The sequence below is a fragment of the Anoplopoma fimbria genome, chromosome 19 (assembly GCF_027596085.1).
Source record: "Anoplopoma fimbria isolate UVic2021 breed Golden Eagle Sablefish chromosome 19, Afim_UVic_2022, whole genome shotgun sequence".
Classification (NCBI taxonomy): Eukaryota; Metazoa; Chordata; class Actinopteri; order Perciformes; family Anoplopomatidae; genus Anoplopoma; species Anoplopoma fimbria.
This window is the reverse complement of record NC_072467.1, coordinates 20,680,978-20,700,598: the sequence shown is the minus strand read 5'-3', so window position 1 is coordinate 20,700,598 and position 19,621 is coordinate 20,680,978. Positions and strand designations below refer to the sequence as shown.

Genomic DNA, 19,621 nt, shown 5'->3' with positions numbered 1-19,621 from the left:
AATAATACTTAAATAACATAATAATACTAATTTATTATTACTGTCATAACAATATCCAGTCAAGTTTTCCTATGATTAGACTTTCTGCTAACTAACAGATATGCACCATGTATTTCCAGTTTGGCAGAGTTAAAGTTTCGTCATCAGATTCTTTCCATTGCTTTATTTCTTTTTACTCCTGATGCATTTGGGACCTCCCCAGCTTTGGTATAGGTGCAAATGCAATTTTCTTAGGGTCAGCTATTGATACATTAGTACATAATCTTGTATTTCGACCCTTTGCCAATTCATTTATTTGTTTTTTTGCTATTTCGAGGTTGTTAATGGACTTTTCTCCCCCACAGGTGAAGCAAAACAGATGGAAACTGAGACTACACCAACTTCTGATCAGATTTGTCTAGAAATTCTAATACCTCCAGGAAAGAAGTATTTTCTGCCATAACATAAAGCAATATAAAGTTTCTTATATTTTGGAAAATCAAAAACAGAAGCATAATAAAACAAAAAATACTAACATAGTATAATTTTCTCACTGTAAATCCAGTTGACAATAAAATGCAATACAAAAAGGCAATAAAATGCAATATAATACGGGTCTTTTCATTGGAATCCATACCCAGGACCTTAGCTTCACCCCAGAGGACCACTGCAAACATTCAACATGTGATCTACTTCCTCTGGGTCAATCTACTGCGAGGTTTTCCATCCACATCATTTGATATTTTGGATGATGTCAGTCACCGTTCTCCCACTTCTTTGCTGCTGTGGAAAAGTGTAACACACTTTCTATTGCCATGCTAGACACACAAATCACACACTGACTGACCCTCAAGACAAGCTGTATCAACAGCCTCCAGCTTCTCAAATAAAAACTCAAAAAGAAATGAAAACAAACGTGAACTAAGTCAAAGTGGGTATGATTTCATTCACCGATGGGGATTCCCAAGTCAAAGAAAAATCCAGAGGACTCCCATTAGTCCCTGACCTATCCATTCCTCTGAGTCATGCCAAACTTTCATCACATTTTGGGTTAAATTAAAAACTTTCCATCTACTCTTTCTACTCACTTTCTTTACTTTCACTATTCTACATTACAGTTCCTTCCAAATCATAAATCTAACTCCTTGACCTTTCCTGCGTATTACAGGAAAGTCCTCTCCAACCTCCGTACCTTTCCAAGCATCACTCTTTCACACGCTTTTCTTCTCCCTCTAGCTATAAATCTCTACGCTCTGCCTCTCTCTTACTCTCAAATGAAAACAATAGCTGGCTAATTGTGCTTCGTTGACATAATGGACTAGTATACACAGCTGGAGGGCTGAGCACGCACCGCAGATCCCACCTGTGCTGAGTCGGGCCGGGGCTGATAGAGATCTCCAGCACCAACACGTCTCCAGCCTTTGTCTGAGGAATTTGCTGTGTCATCAGCAGGCTAAACAAACAACCTTTGCTTAGCCGTTCTGAATGGCTTTGGGTAAAATATTAACAAGCCTGACAATAGAAACCACCGTATGTGTCTTTGGTAAGAAAAGAAAGGTTCTCTGACTAAACAGCCTGTTTTATCAAGTAGCTCCGAAAAAATGTGAAACTTTCAAGGTTAAGAGAGCCAGGCACATTCCAGGACTGTGAGATGGTGTCTGCCCCCATCTCCCTCCACTAAATGCCCCACTAGGTGAGTCCCTCCAGACCTCCAGTGCTGCCAGCAAATCTGTGCTCAACAAAACCACCTAAATTGCTGACACACCGAACTACGGGCTTAAACATTGACAAAGACCACAGAGGAGGTCCTTTGAGGCGGCCTGAGGATCCTGGCATATCTGTGTGTGATTCTACATGTGGAAGGAGCGGGTGGGGGTCGGGGAGACGAGACTGTTTGATCTCAACTGTCTGAGATTGACCTTTGAACCCCAAAACAAGTAAAGCTAGTAAGCTGTGCGCTAAAGGCCCTGGGTTTCTCCACATTCACAAACAACATTTAAAAAAAAAAAAAAAAAAAAAAAAAAAAAAAAAAGCACAACTGGTGACAGGTTGGCCTGGCTTTTCCCTCCACTTTAAGGAAATGACATACATAATTGTTTTATTATGAATCAAAAAAGGCACTTCCTACATATTCCCTAGTATCATACACATATATAGGACATACGCTTTTATGAAGGTATATTTGCCCGCGTGTTTTACAATCGCAGACACAGTTATATATGCTGAGTAATATATATGTTTCTCATCACGGAGTAACATAATTATATATGTCAGTTCCACACAAAGAGTTGGAGACCAGGAGCTTTGGACTCTTCCAGTAACAGCCAGCGCCCACCAGTTTTGCACTTAAAACGTAAAAAAGCTACGAAAATATTAATAAATAATCAGCAATGTCAGTTATTTTTGGAACAAGACCCTGGTTTGTTTTTTTTTTTTTTTTAATAAAGGAAGTAAAGATCACAAAAGCATGTGCTCTGTGTGAGTTTTAAGGTGCTTTTGTAAACTCAAACTCAAAAAATGGGTGGTGCACAAGGAGAGCCAACCAGTTTCTGGTTGCTGCGTTTGTGATTCTAACTTGCCTTCTTGCTGAATATGTAAACATGTTGAACACAGCAAAGTCTATGGGCGGGCCAAGAAAGCAGACTGGGTGGCATTTTCTCGTGCCAGCTCCTCTCTAACCCTAACAGAATTTCCTCCGGACAGAATAGTGCACAAGTGTGTACATCTGTGTGTGTATGTATGTGCGAAAAACATATCATTTCCATCCAGATTTCAGCCCCATTTGGAAAACCACTACTTCCCAAAAGGTGTATCCCAGTAACACACTGGTCGTTAACGCCACCTATAAACATCTGTACGCACACACACACTCACACACACACAGTCATGATCGATTTCCCTCTGCTTCCTCTCTCTCTCTGCCACCCATCTGTTAGGTGAGGTTGCCGCTGATGTCCAGGGCTTGCTGGTACACCTGAGTCATGTCCTCCAGGTCCCCCAGCAAGGAGAAGCTGCCATTGTCCCCCGGGGAGCCTTTCGTTTTGGGGCCGCGGCTGAACTTGGGTCCCTGGAGCGGCGGGGCTGCCTGGAAGCCCTTGAAGTTGGCGAGCTGCAGCAGGTTCTCAGCCGAGACGCAGGCCCTGATGTTCGGGCGGAGGTGGGGGGTGGAGGAATGCCACTCGGCCCCGCTGAGGGAGCTGGGCGACAGGGACAGGGCGGAGCTGTCCTCCCCGACGATGCTGGAGGGCCGGCTCTGACTTCGGGACAGACCGGAGTCAGTCGAGGAGGGAGCCTCGCCGAGGACACTGGCCACCGCTGCCGCTGACGGAGGCCCGCTGTAGGTGGAGTACTTGCCGTTTCGCTTCAAGATGCCCTTCCTCCCCATCATTCTCTTGGGCGGGGAGGTGGCTAGCAGAGACATACTGGCGCCCCCTAAAAGCTCGGAGGACTCGCTGCGCTCTGGTGAGGAGTAGTACCCTGATTCCCGCTGTTGGTTGTTCTTCAAGATGCCTTTCCTGGGCAGAGAGGGCACCATCTTTGCTGGCGAGCCCCCACCCAGACTCAGCTCCTCGTCCTCTTGATCTGGACTTGAGGCTTCCTCCCCGCCTTCGGCTTGTTGAGGCAGCGCCGCCTGGCCCAACTCCACTTCGTCCAGACTGGCAGACCGCTGCTCATCAGTAACCCTGGTCTTCAAGATCCCCTTGGGTCTCTTCAGACCCGGCTTGTCCTCTTCTCCACAGTGGGCCTGTCCTGCTTCAACGTTTTCCTTCTTGGACTTTTTGGGCCTCTGGCGCAGCAGCTGTGGCATGGCTGCAGCCTTGGCTCCAGAACCACGTGGCTCAGTGCGGTTCTGCCAGTCGAGGAAGCGGGCCAGCATGGGCGAGCCTCCGTGATCGCGTTGGGTCTCGCAGTCACACACACTGTTCTTCCAGCCCCAGTTTACCCACCAGTGGTTGGCTATGTCCTCCACCGTGGCCCGGCGCTCAGGGTTCACCATCAGCATCCAGCGGATCAATCCTCGGGCATCTAGCAGGAAACAGAAGAAAAGCAATCTGTAAAACCTGCCATAATGCCCTTGAGCATCAAAACATCTATCTAATCACATTTTATGCTATTACTAGAACTGAATGGAGAAGTGGAGAGTGAGTTTGACATTGAAAGCACTACTTAAAAGTCTAAATTCAAAGACGCTAGAACTGGCCATTGTCGATGTGGGTTTTCCCTAAGTTACTGTTTTTTTTTCATAAGTTGCAATTATTGAATTAAGAGGCTTTTAAAAAAAATACAAAATTCCTTAAAGTATTAGTCACTAAATATGTTACATGTTATTTTTCCATTGTTCGGTGTAAACCACAATAATGCATCTTCAGCTAAATTACACAACAACACGGGGCAGTGATGAAATTCACATAATGATAGTTTCTTTACTTGAGTGTCTCAACTCAGTAATAATAGGCATAAAAACACTTTTGGTTAAATTACATTTTTAAAATGGCATTTTTGCACTCAGTTCCTACTTTATGATTGGGTCCCATTAGAACTAAAAATGTAACTGTTAATGCGTAACCAAAAGGCAACGAGCAGTATGACTTCATGACATTCTTTATAAATGTCTGGACATAAAAAGCATCATACATAATGGATTGTGCAGATTCTCCTATATGTGTACATAGACAGCACTCTGATCCATATTCCATTCAACAGTTAATGGACTTTCGAGTATTTTCTGGAATTTACATAAAGCGAGTGCTGAACGATTTATAGACAGAAATACAGGGGCCAGTGGTTGCAGTTTATGACAAACAGTGTGCCTCACTGACTAGATTTTGTCAAGTATAGTTATTGATATAGTTTTATATGAAATGAGAAAGAAATAAAACATAAGAAATACAAACAGAGATGCCTGCAGTACCTGAGGACTGAGTGGGCTCTTTGTATTCTCCGTTGCTAATCTGGCGTATGAGGTTCTTGTGGTCTCCACCATCAAATGGCATTGTCCCGTAGACCAGGGTATACAGCAGCACCCCAAGAGCCCAGCTGTCCACCTGGGGGAAACCAAAAACATATATGGTTATAAACTAGTTTATTCAATCATACGTGGTAGACACACTAGCAGCGGGCCAATAAAACGTTTGAGGTGTGTTAGTTTGATGTTCCACAATGGAAATACAATCTTCATGTTTTGATTAAATTCAAATGAATGTCTCAGATGTGCTCAACATCAAAGCAGACCTGTGTGTTATACTTTTGAGTTCCCTCTGACATTAATAAGCGCCACAATTTACGTCCTAACTCTAACCTAAGAACATCTCTGTTAAGGAGCTTGTAACGCTGCAGTGCTTCTCCGGCACATCCTTCATAAAAAGAATGAAAAAATGCCAGTATGCTGGTGGGAAATGGCACGTCTCCACAGAGATAATTCATTTCCTCCAAAACCCCCACTCTTTCCCGCACCGTCAAGCAGAAGCAAGAACTTTCTGACCACCAACTCTAATGCAATGTGGCTCTCTAAGTAAGCGGTTGCATAAGACTTTGTGTCTGGGGCACGAGGAGGCGCAGAGCCACGTGGGAAGTGGAGGAAGTGGAAGAGGGTAATGAGTCCAGCAGAGATGGCAGAGTCCTGATATCCTGGCCCCTGATGACTCGCCAGAGACACGCTGCCATGCATTCGTCAGCAGATGACTTGTCTCAGTGTGTGTATGTGAGAGCATGACAAAGAGGGAAATGTGATGTGTGTGTGAGTGTGTGTGTTGACTGTGGTTAAGGGAGGATGAGATGTTCTGAAGGAATGAGCGTCTGATGGCTGCAGCCTATGCATTGAGACATAGTCTAGGAAGAGGAAATCAGATAGGGCTGGTTAAAGAGCTAGTGTACTTCCTCTAAAGGATCTGGACCCACATCAAGAATGTCTCTCCCTCCTGTTGCCATTGGTCCGTTCCCTGAGGACGAGACAGGGCACGCACTATTGTTGTGTTCTATTTTCGTTGCCTGTGTTTGCTGTAATTTGTGGCCTCACCCCAAACGGGGATTCTGTAATTTTGATTGCAATCGGACTGCTGTAGTTTTTAGCACTCCGGAGTAAATTATAGTGAATTACGCTAAATTGAATGGTTGGACTTGAATATCTAAAAATGCAAGTTTTTTTTTTTTTTTTCCCCGGATTTGTTGCTTTGTTTTATGTAACTGATGCAATTTTAGAGACGACGCCCTTCAGAATGAGTCTGGAATTGCCAGATAAGTGGCTTTGGGGAGACATTTTCACTCTCTCTTTCACCAAAACTATTTGACTTTGACCGTGAGCGTCTCTTTGAGGCTGTGGAAGCTCATTCCGATCCCATTAAGATGAAGAGAAAGTGAGGGAAAACTATCCTCCAGTTCCTCACTTCAAAGGACCCAGACATTGTGGGAAGGGGAGGACAGGGCAAGGGATGCAGACAGTATCCGAGCTGACCCACTGCGGAGATGCAAGAGAGGCCTCCCTTTGACTGGAGACTAACAGTAATCCCATCAAAGAAGCAAAAAATAAAGCCTATCCACCTCTTTTTTATAAGGCCTATGTTGTGATGATAATCACTAGTGAGATAATACTGATGAAAGCTATATAAGGTGAGTAATCTGGGAGGTTCAGAACAAATTTAACAACCAGGGAGGACAATGATGATGATGATGATACATACATGGATACATAATAGGAAATCCTGTCCTTGAAATTAAGTTCACACACAAACAGCTGTTTTTTTTTTAGTCATTGTCATTGTTCACTGGGCCTCACCTCTGGGCCGCGGTAAGGTCTCCCATTGACGATCTCTGGTGAAGCGTAGAGCGGGCTGCCGCAGAAGGTTTGCAGCAGCTTGTCCTTGTGGTAGAGGTTGGACAGCCCAAAATCAGCAATCTGTGGAAACAAGGGTACGTATGAATTTTAACGTAGCCAGGTGATTAATAATCCCTCACACACAGATTGAGTCACAGATCGAGGGGCAGACTTACCTTAATATTACAGTTTTCATCCAGTAGCACGTTTTCCAGTTTCAGATCCCTGTGCACCACTCCATTCTGAAAGACAACGGAACACAGTCATGATTGATGCATCAGTTGATGCATTATTCACTAGAGATGAATCAGAGTGATAAACAGTCCATTGTATTAAGAGATGAGAGGTTAAGAGATCTCGGGGGAAATCAAGGCAGGCTGTTGGTCTCGTACTCTTTAATTGGTCTTGTCCCCTCTGGGGTCTTACTGCTGACATCTGCTGTGATTTTCTTTTCAAAAAGACTCACATAAACATGAGCCTGTAATTACCATCCTGAATGAATTATGTTCTCACAACATCCAGGGATTAAAGAAACAACTATAGTGTTAATGTTAATGCATGGGCTTAAAAAAAAGAAAAAAAGGGAATTAACATGTGGTATGCAGACAGACAGACAGACAGAACCCAGCTCAGATGTGGAGGAGTGACTTCACCCGTCACTCCCCCCCAGGGCTGCGCTCTGAATGGCATCTCCCATTGGTTACCGCCTGGAAGGGAGCTCATGTTCACATGATCCGGATTGGTGGGTACGAGGAAGAAACGGTTGTTTGCTTGTTGTGTCAGTGACTCACACCACGCCACCCGGTGGGAGGCTGTGCTTGGTGGGGATGATTCATCGTTCATGGCTGTCTGGGACTCTCCTATCTGAGGATCATGACATCATCCATATCTCCAGCTGGGAGGAGGATGACAAGAGGGGGAGCCCATCCAAACAAGCCCTTGGACCTTGGTTTTTTTTTTTTGATGATGGGAGTTAGTGAGGTGTGGCTGGTGCTAAATCTCTGGGGGAAAGCTTCGGGGGTATCTCGGGACATCCATCAGTGTGTCAACAGATGAGGAGAGAATTAACGCGGGGTCTGCTTGGCGCACTGTAATCGGAGTGTAAGCCTGAATTAAAGTGGCCTGTGTTCCTTCTTCGCTAAGAAACAGATGAGTGCCGAACACCAGCGCCAAGAAAAGCATACTGCGTACGGCCTGCAGATTAACTGGCTGTACGGCATACTGGTGGAGGCGCATGGTTAATGTTACAATAAGCATGCAGTGGCCTAGAAAACAAAGTCAGAGACTGAATGTTCATGTTTTTTTTTTTCCTTCTCTACGTATAGCATGGTATGGGTCTTCTCACCTTGTGGCAGTGGTGCACGGCGGAGACTATCTGTCTGAAGAAGTGTCGCGTCTCCCGCTCGCTCAGGCGCCGCCGCTCGCTGATGTAGTCGTACAGCTCGCCCTTGCTGGCATACTCCATCACAATCACGATCTTGTCTTTGTTCTCAAACACTGAGAAAAGATAAAAAACAAATTGGAGTCCGTTAATATCGAGTTTAAATGGCAAGAGAGGTGGGAGGACAACTTGTAAAGTCATTCTAAGTTTATCAAAAATCACAAATTCAACATTGTTATGTAAAAAGCAGAATAAACCAGTTCAAACCCCCCTTCAGTTTTGTAGCAGGAATATAAATTCCAGAGGAGCACATTACATCTCTACATTTCTCCCAGGGTTACATCACCCAAACCCCACCTAGTGTGTCTGGCTCCTTCACAACATAGCAAGGAGGGGCTGTTAACTCAGTCAAGCCCACCCCTCAGAGACTCAAGGAATCGAGGAGTGAAGAGGTTCACTTTGCAGACAGAGAGGCTGCACTACAGCGCCGAGCGATGCCCTCGACACATCGCACTTCAGCTTTGCATCGTGTCATCACATTTCACAACACACTCCCACATTTCTTAACCACCATACTGAGTGTTCATATCGCGTAAATTACTGTGGCCTATTGTGGCAACACGGCGCGACTTTTCCTTCTCACAGCAGACCTGGGCCCATATCAGAAACATGCAAGCGTTACTCAATACGAGTAAGAGCATACCATGTTTATTCTAAGATAATTCAACTGTATTTTTGTGTGTGAAATATAAGGAAAGTCAAGTTTAGTTCATGTAACCAATCTTGTATATACGTTAACTGAGAGTATCACTTGGATTTAAATGGCGACTTGTTGCACATCTGGTGACCTGAGACTGTAATGTTATTACAGTTGTATTCCTGTAATGCCTTCCTATCCCACTGCAGTCACCAAACATATCATTCTGTGTCAGTATTTAGCCTTCTAGTGTATAATTTCCACTTGGCAACATACTTTCTCTCCCAGCTCCTTGGCATGAAGGGAATGAAAATGGTTGGGCAGGCGGAGAAGGACAGAGAGAGAGAGAGAGAGAGAGAGAGAGAGAGAGAGAGAGAGAAAGGCTGAGGAGATGACAACAACACAGTCGGCCATGTTGGTTCCGTATTGTGTGGGTTGATTTTCCCACACAGCGGGGTCACCGGGGGTGAGGGCCTCTGCTTTCTGCACCCTTGAGTGAGCACCTTCATAGTTTTTCACACTACTTTCCCCCCCGCCCACACACACAAATCCCAGGGTCCTTTTAAAAGATGTAATCCTCTACAAAAACACACAGTTGCTGAGTGACGGTAATGCTCTCTGATTGTGACCGTCTGGCTGCTCGTGGAGTAACAGGGTGGATGTTAGCCCAGTAAACCTGGGATCCGTGTTGGGGTTGTGCACTCGCGTTTACCTTTGACCCCTGGTGGTGAAGTAATTACCTGGCTTACATAACTTGTGTTTGTTACAGCCCGTTGGCCAACGCCAGCCACCACTACTGCCTCGCTGTCAATCACCAGGCTTTGTTCACAGGTCGAGCCCTCACATCTGACTTATTAACACCTATTGTCCTATTGCTTTCGCTGATGATAGACCATGTCGCAAGCTTGCAAAAAGGGGAAAGAAGATTACTACTACAAAGTGTAACACAGGGGAGTGGTGGAGTACTATTGTTGCAGAAAATAAATAAGCAAACATTGGAAACTTCAAACTCTTTGAATTAGGAGTTCACATAAAGAGAACAGGTTATTTCTTGAATGTTTATTTACTGATCTTAGCTACCATGACAAAAGATCTTCAGAGTTTAAATGACGATCCAGGCTTATGTCACCGTTAGAGAATGCAGTATAATGATTACAATAAAACTTCACTCACAGTGTGTGTGTGTGTGTGTGTGTGTGTGTGTGTGTGTGTGTGTGTGTGTGTGTGTGTGTGTGTGTGTGTGTGTGTGTGTGTGTGTGTGCCTGTTCAGTATTCAAATCTCCTCCGTATTTCCATTTACCTCCTTAAAGGAATAGACATTTTAGGAAAAAATACTTAATCACTTTCTTGCTGAGAGGAGGAGATCAATAACTATTATCTGTACGGTAAATATACAGCAGCTGGTAAGTTTAGCTTAGCCTTAAGACAAGAATGAGGGGGAAAAACGAGCCTGACTTTCTCCCATGGAAACAAAATATGTCTAACACCACCACTAAAACTCACTAATTAACATATTTTATGTCATTTGGTCAATCAACACATTTCGCTGACTGTTTTTTGGTTGATTTGGTAGTAAGTCTCATAGTATCATATTCACTCTACTGACATGAGAGTGGTATTGATCTTCTCTCCAAACAAGCAAATTGAGTGAATAAGTGCAGAATATATATACTGTGTATACTACTCAAACTATTCCTTTAACTTGTGTCAGTTTTGTCAGGCTCCCCTTTACATACATGAACGTGCTACTAACATTTTAGCTAGTTAGACGTATTTTTGCATTTATGGCATTCTTTGGGGTTGACTATTTGTTATAAATAATGGGCACTAGGGTAACTAGCCTGAGGAGCGCAGAGCAAAATCTGCTTTTAAATGCCCAGCACAGCATGCTGATGGATGCAGAATGTGAGGGAGTGGTAAAAATCAATCCCCACCAACACATCTGGTTCAGCTTTGCTTCACACAAGGCAGTTAGCAGGGGCTGTTGAAGAGGGTGTTGCCGGATACACAAATCGCGGGGCCTCCTATACATCTCTTAAGCAAGGCTGGGTGGAGGCCAGGCCACAACAGTAAACGTAGGGTTTGAAGAGAAACACCAAAGAGCGAGAGCAATGAGTCTGGTCGAGTTTGTTGGCGGAGTAGGCCGCTGATAAAGCAGCGCAGCGCTCAGAGGAACACCACACAGCCTCCGTGGAGTTTATAAAAGTGGGTGTTCTTTTAAATCATTCACCTACAGAGCTCATACAACTCGGGCTGCACTTCGGCCCTCCAGCTGACTGCTGGCACGTTCCCATGACAAATAGTAATGTTAGTCGCATATTCACTTAACCGATAACGACCTGTGGACTTTGACACCCAACAAAAGGACAGTGGGTAAGCCAGTTTGGGCAGTGGCACACGGCCGGCTGCCATTGTGCCAGGGCAGCTGTCCTGAAAAGGGCACTGAAACCGTTGCTTTGTTGACACAGGCATAAAAATAGTCACAAGTCACAAATCACATGAAACCGACTCGCGCTGCAGCACCTTGTGACTTTAATTGCCTGCACATAGACCCCAGACTACATTATGAGAGATGATTAATTGCATGCAATATGTTGAAGGAATTCAATGGGAATTGTTTAACCTTTACACTCACCATTAATTTTAATCTATGTTTTTCTTCCAGCAAAGTTAAGGTCATTCAAAGGGGCTCATATTTAAAGAAGGAGCCGTTTGAGCCTGACTTGAAGGCTTTGATATTTAGAGAGTTGCTTCCTGGGGTAGATATATGCTGATGTCGCTCCAGGGAAGGCTTAAGGTCTTTCCTCCCACTGCATAGCGCTGTCAGACAGGGTGCATGCCTGGGTCACCAAGGTCAATTCAGTATCTCCCCTTGATATACACACACAACCACACACACAGGCTCATACATAGACACAAATGTACAAAGACGTATGCATGCACACATATCTGCAAACACACACACACATACACACAAGTGAAGTCTGGTTCCCAGCTGCAGTTGTCTCTAAGTATCAGCAGATGTCTGGCCCTGAGATCAAGACCAGAGAAGACAAGAGATGGGACCTCTTAGATGTGGGAGAGGCAATCCCTTAGAATACCACCCTTCTTACACACACAGACTTTCAACACACACGTGCACACACACACACACACACACACACGCACACACTCAGAAAGATCTGGGCGCTCACCGCCAAAGACCATCCAAACATTTACTGTCCCGGGCAGCCAGACAGAGCAGAAGAGATGAATAACATCCCAGAGCTGTAGTCCAGGTCTTATTATGACATCTGCATGTCATAACATGACAATCCTGCAACTCGGCCGCAAGTGCTGAATGAGTCGAGGGAGGGGTACATTTTGTGTGTGTTTTTTGTAGATGTGCGTTCATGGCAAACGGGCGTGTATGATTTGTCGTGTGTCTTTGCAGATATGCGGCAAACGCTCACCTTCATATATAGAGATGATGTGTGGGTGGCGGAGGGATGACATGATCTCAATCTCTCGACGGATGTGAACCATGTCCTGCTCGTCCTTGATCTTCTCCTTCCGAATTGACTTGATAGCCACCTGGAAACAGAGGACAGAGGTCGCTTTGATCAGCTGATTTATAGCACAACATAACATTTAGATTTCACAGTAACGGAGAGCTTGGGTGCCACACATTTTCCTTTTTTGTACATTTAATCTGATTACACAACTTTATTGATTTAATTTGGAACGGAAAAATAAGACTAGAGCACATTGATTTTGTCACACTCATTATCTTATCAGTGCACTTTAAAATGTACATGGCTCTGACAGAGTACATACTGCACATGTGACATCTGAATGTCTCAGTAAAAACATGTGAGCCGGCTCAGTATGTACTGTATTGCTACATTTCTCTCCCTAGAACACTCAATCAACCTCATTTACCCCCCCCTCTCAGGGGTCCTTTTGAGGCAGCATAACGACCTTTGACCTCCGCACCAGGCCTCGCTGTTATGACAGCCAGATGAGTCAAACAAGGTAGGGGGTGTCATCTTAGTCTCACACTGTGTAATTTACTCTGTATGAAGCAAAATGAAGGTTCAAAACAACCTGACATGTGATGCCATAATGGAGGCTTGCTTTGTCCTCCTTCAAGGTCTGGGCCTACATTTAACCAGGTATTAGTCAGAGTCTGGGCTGGGTCTCTGATCTGGACTCCCCGACCCGTCTCTAAGAGAGAGATCAGAAGTCAGATTCACAAGGTGAAACGTGGCGTTTCCATAGCAACGGTCTTTTCTGAAAAAAAAAAACACCCAGCTGAGGACGAGGGGTATCATGAAAAAGAGGTAAGCTAGTTGTTAAATGTTCACGGTCCCTGGAGGAGGGCTGGGAGGCACGGAGGTCAAGAGTGCTCCTCCATGAATCATCAGACACAGCCGCGTTTCCTCCACCCGTCAAAAAGTCCTTGAGAAGACACCGCATCACTACCCGGTCTCTTATTTTTAGTCGCTCTGATTAACAACGGCTAATGGCCTACTTTTGAAATAGCCTGAAAACAGCTGGCCTGCTGGGAGTTTTATGGAGGAATCCGGAGAATAGGCAGAGGTTGAGGAAGTGATTTAGTCCGCTTGCCTTGCCAATGGGCCGGCTACAAGAGGCTCAACAGTCAAGAACTACACTTGATTTGACGATTTTTCACTGTCATGGCCATGCCACCGGGGTAAGAGGCGGCTGCAACACGATGCATTCAAACCTCCACTTTATATACTACTTAAACCAGAGGTTAGGGGCCTTTTCCAAAGAAACCAATCGAGGGTACACAGTCTAGCACATGTCCCTGTAATTGTAGCCTAAACATTCTGGATTGAGTCCTGAGTTTTTGCTTTGATCAGGCATCTATAGAGTCTGTTAGCCCTGGATTCTGTTGGTTTAAACTTTTGTCCTCTCCTTGCGAAGCGCTGGTATTCTGAGGAGCCCAGCTTTATTCCATTCAGCAGAAACCACAGGCAGTAGCGAGTGCCAAGCTAATTACCGTGTACATCAATAAAAATAACCCCAAACCGGAATGGTTTCCTTCCAGAGCATGCCTTGATTACATAGAATTTAAAGAAATGATACCATAATAAACAAGCTGGGGTCCAGGGGGTCCACATGCTGTGTTCATAATTGGGAAATGTTGTTTGTGTCTTAACACTGATGTGTTGTTTTTTTCTTTACCTCATCAGAGTCAACATTTTACCACTGATTCCCCAAACGTCAGTAAAAAAATTTTTGGACTTTCATTAATTTAGACAACAACTGAGAGATGACCTCCAAAAGTTACTTGCAAAGGCAAGAAACACTTCCACTGTAAAACTGCTGCCTAAAACCAAAACGTTTAGTTTTTTCTGCAGAAAAGGGGCAGAAATCAATCTTTAACAGCCGTGATCTTGATTCCACCCTGCATGTTTACTCATTGAATGATCCAGCTCTCCCACATTGGGCTTGAGACAAAGCCATGCATCTCTGGTGTATCTCCTCATGTTCCCCTGCCCTGACCCCGATGTGGATCATTAAACAGGACTTCAGATCAGCCACTTGCCAGCTGGCCGGTCTGGCTGACACAGCTACGCTTGTCCTTAAGTGGATCCCTATTACTGTCACTCACAGTAAACAGGGCGCTGCACTGCTGCCCACGCCGGCCCCTGCCAGGTATGGATGGATGGGGGGGGCCGGGCCCTTGTCTGCCCCCCCCCTCCTCCTCCCCCTTTCTTGTCTACAACAGAGCTGTTTGAAGTGAAAGTCCATGTTTCGCTTCAGTGGAGCCTGACATCTTCCTGTGCTTTCTCAGGCCATTAAAATAGATGAAGTATTCATCACAAGCTCACCCCTTCTCTGCGTTCTCTAAAGATCACGATCATCTGTTGTGTTGCAAGTGTGTGTATGTGTTTCTGAGTCAGAGTCAGAGTCGGGGAGTCGGGGGGGAGGGGTTTAAACAGAGAGAGTGAGTGGGAGGAAGAGGTTGGTCACTTTTCCAGAGAACTTTTATTCTCAAAACACAGCCAGGAATCATAATACCTCATCAACGGCACCGCATATAGCAGAGGAATGTTAGTGTTCCCCCCCCTCTCGCGTACCTCTCCAGTGAATCCATTGTTGGGGAATGATGTAATCTGGTGCTTTAAACTCGTATTAATATAACTCTCTAGCCCCTTTAACTGAGGCTGCCCCGGTCTTGTTATGGTGGTGGGCTTCCCTGTGTCTCTGTGCAAACGGACCACCCCCTCCTCCTGTCTGTGATGGATCCCCCATACAGGATATTAACCTTCCCTTTCAATCTCATTTCCTGCTGTGGATGGCCTTTTATGTGTCACTAGCCCATTCTAGGCCCGGCTGTCACCATAACCTTTTTACTATGGTCACCTAGATAGCAAATACTGGATTAAGACAGACAGTGTCTTTCTCTCACGGGTACACAAACATGACACACATCTTCTAGAGCAGAGCGTCTCTTTTTTTCAGCCCTTACAAGGTAGAGATAATACTGGGGACCCCCTCATGTATGTCCCTTGGAATAATATGACGTATCCTATTTTTTTTTTTATACTTCCATAGTCTTAGTTATGTGAAAGAACAAGACAACAGAAAGGTATTAGAAAGATAATATACCTGTATTAAACATATTTGCAGATTTTTAGAGTTATAGATGGGTTAGATTACAAAAACTATTACACTGTAAATTTAAAAATGTAATTATTACACATTGGAAGATTGATGTATTATGTAGGTAGGCATATATGAGATCAAAATAAATTAGAATTTGAAAATGTGTGCGCCGCGGACCCCTGGGGTGAACCCGAACCCCACACTGAGAACCGCTGATCTAGAGGCTTGTGCGCACACGTCACATATCCCCACTATGACCTCTATGATCAATTGCACTCCTCCATATACTGTTGGGTTTGCACTGAGATGCCAAGCACTTACGACATGGGGCTCTGCAGATTAAAGCAGACAGTCACTCGGTTCCACTTTCGCTGACACACTGAATGTGCCCACATCTAATCAATCTTCCCCGAGTGCCTTCAGCTCATTCAACACATGTGGATACAAAACAGTCACTCGCACACAAAACTCTCTCAGTCGGTCTTCCTCTCTTAGTTATCTCTGCTCCTCTCATTTGGGTTCAGGAATGGGGGACAGTCAAGATGATTGAAAAACAGTCTCACGGAACAGCTGTATCTGCCATACGGACACAGGGGACTAACCTTGGGGTCAGAGGTCAAGTAAACTCTAGCAAACGCAGCGGCAGACACACATGGGCCGTGAGGTGGTGGGTAATCATGTTCTGTCTGTTTTCAGGCGCCGATTCTCAAAGGATATACAAACTCCCACGTGAAACACGGTGTTGCAAGGAAGTCCTATACTTTACTGAGATGCTATTTAAAGGCTAAATGCTATGCACGGGACATTGCAGCAGATTACAGGAGAATGGAATGCATTGGTCAAATGAGTTTTGACCTACAAATAGTTATTTGTATTCTGACAAGTGTTTCTATTATTTTGCCCACCGCATTTCTACCAGCGAGGGCAGGCTAAGTGACAGAAACACCTGTCTGTGTAATGCAATACAGATCAATAGCAGCCCGAACTACAGCCTCCAAAATAACCATGAAATTGATTCAATACCTCTTTAAATCATTTTAACCTTTATGAAGGGAGGATTTTGGTTAGGGGGACTTCATTTTATTTGATTCAATGTAAACATTAATAACAGCATGGTATTCTAGTGTGTGTAGCTGTCAAATACTGTTAATCGTTTCAAACTAAACAATTCAGAAGCCAAACAATTTGAGCCAATTTGGCTAAAACAATAATAAAAACAATATCTCAAACTCACTCATGTCCAAATAATGTATTCTGACACTTCCAGTCAAACAGTCCATATGTGCGTTGTGCAACTTTACACTGCAAGTGAAAGTGAAATACATCCCGTTACAGCTGCTGCCATGGCAACAATAAATAGGAAAACATACAGAAGAAAGGACACAGAGCCAAGTAGGACAGGCCAAGTGAGAGCAGCCCTACCGAAGGGGTTTATGGCTCCCCTATCAAGCACGCAGGAGCTATGAAACCATTGGGGGACACTGTTGACCTATGAGTCTCCCCACTGGCATTCTCACGTCCTGCCAGAACGGGCACAGGGGTCAAATTTTGCCACAGGGGGAAATAAAATAATATTTGGAAACATGTGCTGGCCTACAAATACATTACAGCAGATGTTGAGCACAGACGGCCATATACATATATATATATATTTATATAGCTTGCACATAAAGAAACAGAAAGTGTTGGACTGACTTATGCAATCACATTCTCATAGCAAAAAACAAACCGAAAGGATGTGTCAACAACATTGAGCAAAAAAAAAAAAAAGCGAGTGAGCCCTAGTAGTATCTCTGGGGGTCTGTTAGTTGTTTTCCATGATGTTTACTGGGACCCCTGGAGTCCCATCAGTCAGTCAGTAGCCAGATTTGCACTCATGCATCCGGTCGTGAGGCCTCGCATAGGACATGGCGTGTGCAGCCACAGCTCCCGGGACCCATGGGGCCCTTATGAGCATAGGACAGGGGAATTCCCAGGAGACAGGACATGCACACGCCTGTGAGAGCAACAAAGCACTTATTTATCGGGACCAATGGTTTTTTTTTTTGTTGTTGTTGTAGTGGCTACAGCATGTTTGAACAAGTGCCTGGGCCAACCTAACCTAAAAGCATCCTGACAGATGTGTACAGCTGTGGGGTGACTCACCTCTCTGCCGGAGCGTCGCTCGATGGCCTTCTTCACTTTGCCGTAGGTGCCTCTTCCCAGGGTCTCCAGCAGCTCGTATCGGTGTTTCAGATTGTGCTTGTGGTGGTGTTTCTTCACGCCAGAGTTACTCCGTCCATCGCTGCCTGCCGGGGTCTCCTCGGCGGAGCTGCCGCCGGCATGCAGGGATGGGGATGGAGATGGAGATGATGGAGATGGAGCTGGAGGCGGAGGTGGAGGGGAGAGGTCACCTCCTGCCGAGGTTTGACCCCTCTGGGCCTGGGGACGTGTGGCCCCCCGGTGGGGCGATAAATAAGCGGTTTCCATCTCACTAGGGGAAGTGTTTTAAACAAACCCTTCCCACTGTTAAATATTTCAAACTAACCTACCTAGAGTAAATCGATAATATAATACTTAAAAGGTCTAATAATAGTAATAATAAATAAATAAATTACAAGGAACTAGTCATAGCCTATTATTACATGTGGAAACTAACATTTCCAGATTGTCTTGGTTGATCAGTTGTCTTTGATCAGAGTGAATAGATTTCCTCCTCCTACCTATTCATGTTATTATCTCTACATATCCTAATCAATCAGCTAATGGGTTAATCACACAAGTATGTAAAGGACATTATCGGTACACATTTACCTGACACATAGTCCCGTATCACTGGATTAAAGAAATAATTATAGTGCCAATAATGTAATAAAAACACGTTTTCAGATTTCGACAGCAGGCTGCATGTCAGAAGCTGAACACACTGGATTCAAATATAAGATACATTGGCTATAATGTATGTGCAAGCTCTTATCCCAATAAAAATAATAATTATAATAATTATAATAATAATAATAATAATAATTAAAAAAAAAAAAAAAAAAAAAAGAAGAGCTGAATCAATTGGTCTGATCTCACTCCTCGGTCGACTTGCGGGATCTATGTGCGTAAAAGTGGGGCTCGTTCAGCTCATCTGTCGTCCTAAACGCTGCCGACACCACCGACTCACATCTACAAGGCGAGAACGCTGCGACGAGACCGGCGTTTTGGATGAAGATGACCCTCATGTTTGTCCCTCGGCCCAGGTACGGCTCCTCATTCATCGGGGCTCTGCGTCCCTGCTGCTGCTGCTGTGCGGCTGCATGCCCCGTGCAGAGGTCGACGGCGGTGGAGGAGGAGGAGGAGGTGCGCTGTGATCGGACACTATCTCAGGCTGAGACGTTTTGGATATTGCCATGGTCGTTCTGCTGCTCCCCCCTTTGCTTTCTTCTTCTTCTTCTTCTTCTCCTTCTCCGTGTGCCTTTCTTCTCTCTCTCTCTCTCTCTCTCTCTCTCTCTCTCTCTCTCTCTCTCTCTATCCTCTACGCTGTGAATAAGACTTGCGAGAGGATCCGAGGCTGGAGGCGGGGTTTACGCAGACCTCCTCCTCCTCCTCCTCCTCCTCCTTCTCCGTCTTTTCCTCTTTGTGCTGCTCACATCTGATATGACGGTCTGCCTGCTGAATTCAAGGGCGTAGCTGGGAATAATAATGCGCACAGGAGGTGATACACCCCCCCCCTGCAATATGCTACACCCACAGTCATCCATCTTTGTCAAAAAAAACATCTAATCAATACAGATCCATTGATCATATTTACACAACCCCTTTCATATAAAGGGGTTGCAATACAATAGTTATACTAGTTTATGTCTGTATATATAATATTTCAGTTACTGTGGATTCTTTACTGTTTTTTTTATTGCTCATTTGCTTATTTACTATGTTGTTTGCACTATCCTCTATGCTGCTGTAATCCTGTAAATGTCCCCGCTGCGGGACTAAAAGGATTATCTTATCTTATCTCTTATCTTAAAATTAGCCTAAACCTCAACCACGGAGGTCATGTTTTATGATTTTATTCCCTTTTTTTTTTTTATTATCCTCCAAGAGACACATTTACATCCTTAAAATAATAATTTGACTTTTTTTGCTTTCTTGCTAAGACCAGGTC

At 44.6% G+C, this 19,621-nt stretch overlaps 1 protein-coding gene across 1 annotated transcript; it reads right to left on the bottom strand.

Moving 5' to 3' along the window:
• Positions 1 to 2,401: 2,401 nt before the first annotated feature.
• On the bottom strand, positions 2,402 to 18,030 carry nuak1b (NUAK family, SNF1-like kinase, 1b). The gene is made up of 7 exons (XM_054620270.1): positions 17,635 to 18,030; positions 12,321 to 12,441; positions 8,136 to 8,287; positions 6,967 to 7,032; positions 6,752 to 6,871; positions 4,892 to 5,024; positions 2,402 to 4,005 (listed from the first exon to the last, which is right to left on the bottom strand). Exons 1-7 carry the CDS (start codon positions 17,956 to 17,958, stop codon positions 2,912 to 2,914), a joined length of 2,010 nt encoding a protein of 669 aa, XP_054476245.1. The 5' UTR covers positions 17,959 to 18,030; the 3' UTR covers positions 2,402 to 2,911.
• Between the last annotated feature and the right edge of the window lie 1,591 nt (positions 18,031 to 19,621).

What these genes read in the sequence shown, in the direction of transcription:
- nuak1b (XM_054620270.1), bottom strand. Translation starts at nt 17,958, where the DNA reads ATGGAAACCGCTTATTTATCGCCCCACCGGGGGGCCACACGTCCCCAG. An exon ending in CATCATCTCTATATATGAAG is followed by an intron (nt 8,288 to 12,320) that starts GTGAGCGTTTGC and finishes ATCTTTTCTCAG; the next exon opens with TGTTTGAGAACAAAGACAAG. An exon ending in CCGTGCACCACTGCCACAAG is followed by an intron (nt 7,033 to 8,135) that starts GTGAGAAGACCC and finishes GTTGTCTTTCAG; the next exon opens with AATGGAGTGGTGCACAGGGA.